Source organism: Arthrobotrys flagrans (assembly GCF_004000055.1).
Source record: "Arthrobotrys flagrans strain CBS H-5679 chromosome Unknown unitig_3, whole genome shotgun sequence".
Lineage (NCBI taxonomy): Eukaryota > Fungi > Ascomycota > Orbiliomycetes > Orbiliales > Orbiliaceae > Arthrobotrys > Arthrobotrys flagrans.
This window is the reverse complement of record NW_027137547.1, coordinates 5,747,619-5,752,173: the sequence shown is the minus strand read 5'-3', so window position 1 is coordinate 5,752,173 and position 4,555 is coordinate 5,747,619. Positions and strand designations below refer to the sequence as shown.

Below are 4,555 nucleotides of genomic sequence, written 5' to 3'. Positions count from 1 at the left end.
CCTACGACCAAGGCCTAAATTTACCCTTTTTTCCCTACTACCCCACGGCCTAGACGTTGATGGAGCTGCAATGATACCGGAACATTGCATTGAAGGATTTCTCGATTATATGCAATGCAATTGTAATCACAAGCCATTCCGCCTCGGACTATGGCCTTACAGGAGTCTGGCAGATGACTTGACTCCAGTTGTAGTTGAAATCTAAGGTATTGGAAGGCCTTCAAGTAATGGGACAGTGGGAATATCTGTCAAAAAGACTCAGTACATCGATATAAACCAGCCGTATGTGTAAATTAACGTCCCGTCAGAATCCCGAAATCTCGGCGTGCCGAGAACCTAGTACCGACCTATTCCCGATCCCGAAGTTTTGTGAAAAGTGTTGGGAGATCGGGCCGAATTCGCGATGACCAAACTCGGCCCCGGCCCGGAAGCAACAGTCTTAAAATCTACCCAAATTTCGCGAATGAAACTTTATAAATGGTGTGCCATTTATTCCGTACACAGCCCCCCGTTTCAAAATTCGAGAACGAGAAGACCGTTCGGTGAAATGTTAAGAACACGCTGAAGGATCCAATTCGGTACCTTGATCTCTTTTGGTGATTTTGGTCTTATACAGGTGATTTGCTTTTTTTCGCGTTTTCTTGCGCCGCGCGACATAGTTTGCGTTTAGGAGCATTGAACCCACAACATTCTGCCTAAGCCATGTCCACTGTAATTCTCCTTCCCGTAGTTAGCTGTGGCCTTTGACAATCCGCATTCTAATTTAATATCTCCCATCTCTCTTCGAGTCGTCATCTTCAACTCCGTAATCCTTGGTTAAAGCCAGGCATGCATTCAACAAATCCCATCCATCGTGGCGAGACGTTGCTCGTATATCTTACTCACCGGAAATCTTGTACCATACCTGTTTCTTCGTTCGTAGGTTAGCGCCTCGTGGATTGCCTACTTCCACCGTACACGGCTGTGTGCAAGTTTCTCACAGCCTTGTGAGGCGAGCTAGCCGGGAAACTCTATTATTTGGCTCCCGAGCTTTGAAGCCTTTGGCCTTTTGCAAGATTGGTCGCAGTCTCCAGGTTGTTGTGAAGCTTCCGAGACCAGTTGTGCCTGGTGTGACGTTGTGGTGCAGTGGTTCGCCACTTCACAGTCTCCAACTACAAGAAGTAGAGCAGTAACGACATGCTAGCGTCGACCTCTCCGCGGCCAGCAAAGAGACCTAGGAGGTCCTCCGAGTCTGGGGATATGCTCTTCTGTCCTCCGAGGAAGTGGGCGGTTCCAGCGCCCATTCTACTCCGCAAATTGGATCCAACGATGGTCATAACCAAATGCTTGGAAGCAGTAGCGAACGAGCGTTTACTCAGAGCATCAGATCTTATCGATAAAATCATCACAGATCAATTTCTGGAATTGAATGACCTTCAGAACAGGAACAACACTAATGTGAGAGAAGCAAAGAATTTCATTTGCAAGCACATTGGCCCGATCCTATATCAGGTTATCAACCAGTATCTCGAATCATTTACCCAAGATGGGGATGTTGTATCTCCGTCAGAGAACTCCCAATCCCCCATGCAGCAAAAGAGACAAAGGAACGATGGTGGTAATACCCCCATCGAAGTCAGCACGACAACTGACTCGAAACCGGAGCGTAAAATGCCCCCCCTATTTACCTCACAAATGGAATCTTTGGGGTCGCTCGGAGTTACTGCAGGAGAAGCAGCCCCTACTACTATCGACCACCCCAGTGGTGCAGGCATTGGGGTTTGGCTTGGATCGGCGGATAGTCCATATCCATTTCGCAAGAACTATCCTATCCAATCATCCCCAGTAAATGGGATACCAGTTGAGAATGTTCAAGCCTCAGGGAAGTGTGCATGGCCACAGCCTGAAAGGAGCAAATCAGATGCTCGGATTCCTGACGATAGCATATCCATGGCGAATTCTTCTCCTGTGAAAACGAAGCCAACCATAACCCGAGCCCAATCGATAAGCGGCAAGCCAACTAGCGATCAGCAAGAAACTCGTAGTGTCGTTTCTCACACTCGAAAAAGGACACCACGGACAGTAAGGTCCTGTACTTTCTGTGGCAAAGAACTCCCAAGTCCCAGTGCACGAAAGTAAGAGATCTCCTTTTAGCCTAAAATTATTTTTATTTCACAATGCCACCCTGCATTTAATAATCTCTGACCTTTCTCATCCAAAGAGAGCATGAATCGATCCATATATACATGCTGTGCCAATATAAACAGTACCAATGCAAACAACCCAATTGCCTTTACCGGTCGCATCGCCCTCGTGAAATACTCCACCATATGAAAAATAGGCATTCTTGGGATGGTCGAGCCCGTGTGGCCCCATTGGAGGAACTCCTGATAGACCATGGTCCCCTGAGCGAAGAAAGAATGGTAGCGTTACGGCAACAATATCATATGGAGCGATCTGACGGAGTTAATCTCACAACGGCAAACTTTGGATTCGCGACTCCGAGCGTCAAGACTACAGATCGGGACCTTCAAACGGACAGAGACGAACTTGGTAATTATTCACACCCTCCTTTCCAGAAATATACGACATTTAGTAAAAGGCATTGCTGACCAAAATCCACGGCGGGCATCGTAGCATCCCAACATAATACCATCATTTCAATGGACTACTCCTATACCCAAAATACCCCAATACAGCCGCATATGCAACCACACCTTTCGTCCTCAATGTTTGCAGGATTGGGGTCTACGTTTGATGACTCAAACAGTTTGATTATGCGGGGCGAATTAGATCAGTCCTCCCAGGCTGACTATGCTATGAATGATTTCATACCTTTCAGAAACTCGATTGAGCAATTCGCTCCAAATTCTTTCCTTCCTCAAGGTCCTCAATTAGTCGGGGTTGGAGCCGTACATGCTGGCTCAAGCTTGACCAACATACCTTCTACGATTGATGTGGATGAGGATGCCCAAGGAGAGAATGATTTGGAATGGTCTGAAAATTTGGTCGTTAATACAATGAAAGGTGGTTGACATTCCCTCTACTTTGCTACTTACTATGTTAGATCCCCTGAAATGTTTCCCGCAACTTCACAGATATGAAAACCCATAGCAATCTCGCAAGGGATAATTGTTTAACCCGAGGTAAGCGAGGCAAATTGCTATGGGCAGAAGTTTTCCCTTTGCTCCCACTGCAGAAGCGATTGCTTAGTATTAATGAGAGTTTTGGCCTCATTACTCCCCTGCTCTGTACGTCAAATACCTTACCACTATTTCCATGTGGGATTGTTCATAGCTTAGACGCCAGTCACTTCAAGCCTCGGTGTTACGATTCGCATATAAATACATATACCTAGCCACCACGAGACGGAACGAAATCGATATCCTGGAGTTACCTTCAAGTTTCGATGCTGGGGTTATAGCACTGCCCAGAATTTTACCAGCTCTAGTGGCCCCACAGCTAACCTTGCATGTTCGGCTTACTCTTTCCATAATACTTCTTCGCTAGAAGATATGAAGCACATGCCTTTGTCGCACACGGCTTCCCTTTGAAGTTCTTGACTCTGTTAGGAGGCAGTTCCTCCTATCAGTATTGCAAACGATATTTACTATCATTTCATTTCAGTTATTTAATTTTTAATTTTTATTATTATTTTTATATCAAACTCTAGTTTTATACTGGCGGATATAAGACACCTAAGTAACTATCAACAGAGAAACAATATGTGCTATCCAGGCGAGATTGGGCATACTTACCAAGGTTCTTGTGGTCCGCATAGACCATTTCCTTGGGATTCTTTTTTATTTTTTATTTTTTTTTTCGGCTTCTGTCTATTGCAACTGCTTTGGTTTCTGCTTTACTAGCCTTGCATCATAGGAAGCTTGAATGACACTTCTTATAGTTATATATTTTCGTTTTTGTATTTAGGTGTGCTTTTTCTTTGCTTTACGTACAGAGAATCTGGCACGTAAGCCAAAACTTCTGAGTTTATTAATCTCAGTGGACACTGTTTCCACGACCCTACTTCACATATTTTTACTATTGGTTTCACATCTTGAGTGATCTGAGTAATAGCCTGCCTCAGCAGCCTGCGTATGTAGATATATTATTTAGTCTTCTAGCCCAAAAGGCTTCGTTTGTTATTAGTGGATTAGATAGAATAATGCTCGCCCTTAAACTTCAAGCAAGACCAAATTCTCTCAAGGTACTTCTAGGGCACTGTTGTATTCCCCCGAATATGTGATTAGGTGCTGGTAGAACCAAAATACATAAAAATTTCTTCTCTCAGACTTTAGGGCGCATAAACCCGAGCACAAGTTACGATACTGATGTTGAAGTGATGGAATGCTACTCTGATCATTGTAGAATTGTAGATATTTTAGGGATATGGGGCTGGGTTTTTCCCCCAAAGCGGGGCGAGGTACCCTTATGCTATCAATAAGAGCAACGCGTTCAATGGAAATAGTATATACCCATGTACCCCAATCAATTGGCTAAAGTTAAGTCGTTACAAAATAGCACCGTGCAATTGGCTCAACGGGCCGATGCGGGTACCAAGGGTATATATCATAAG

General features: G+C 44.7%; 1 protein-coding gene across 1 annotated transcript; it reads left to right on the top strand.

The window, feature by feature from the left end:
• Positions 1–1,176: 1,176 nt before the first annotated feature.
• Positions 1,177–3,489, top strand: DFL_003041 (uncharacterized protein; the record flags this gene model as incomplete). Its single annotated transcript, XM_067631916.1, has 5 exons — positions 1,177–2,114; positions 2,201–2,532; positions 2,617–3,006; positions 3,078–3,230; positions 3,299–3,489. The coding sequence occupies 5 exons, from the start codon at positions 1,177–1,179 to the stop codon at positions 3,487–3,489; spliced, it is 2,004 nt and encodes a 667-aa protein (XP_067494414.1).
• Between the last annotated feature and the right edge of the window lie 1,066 nt (positions 3,490–4,555).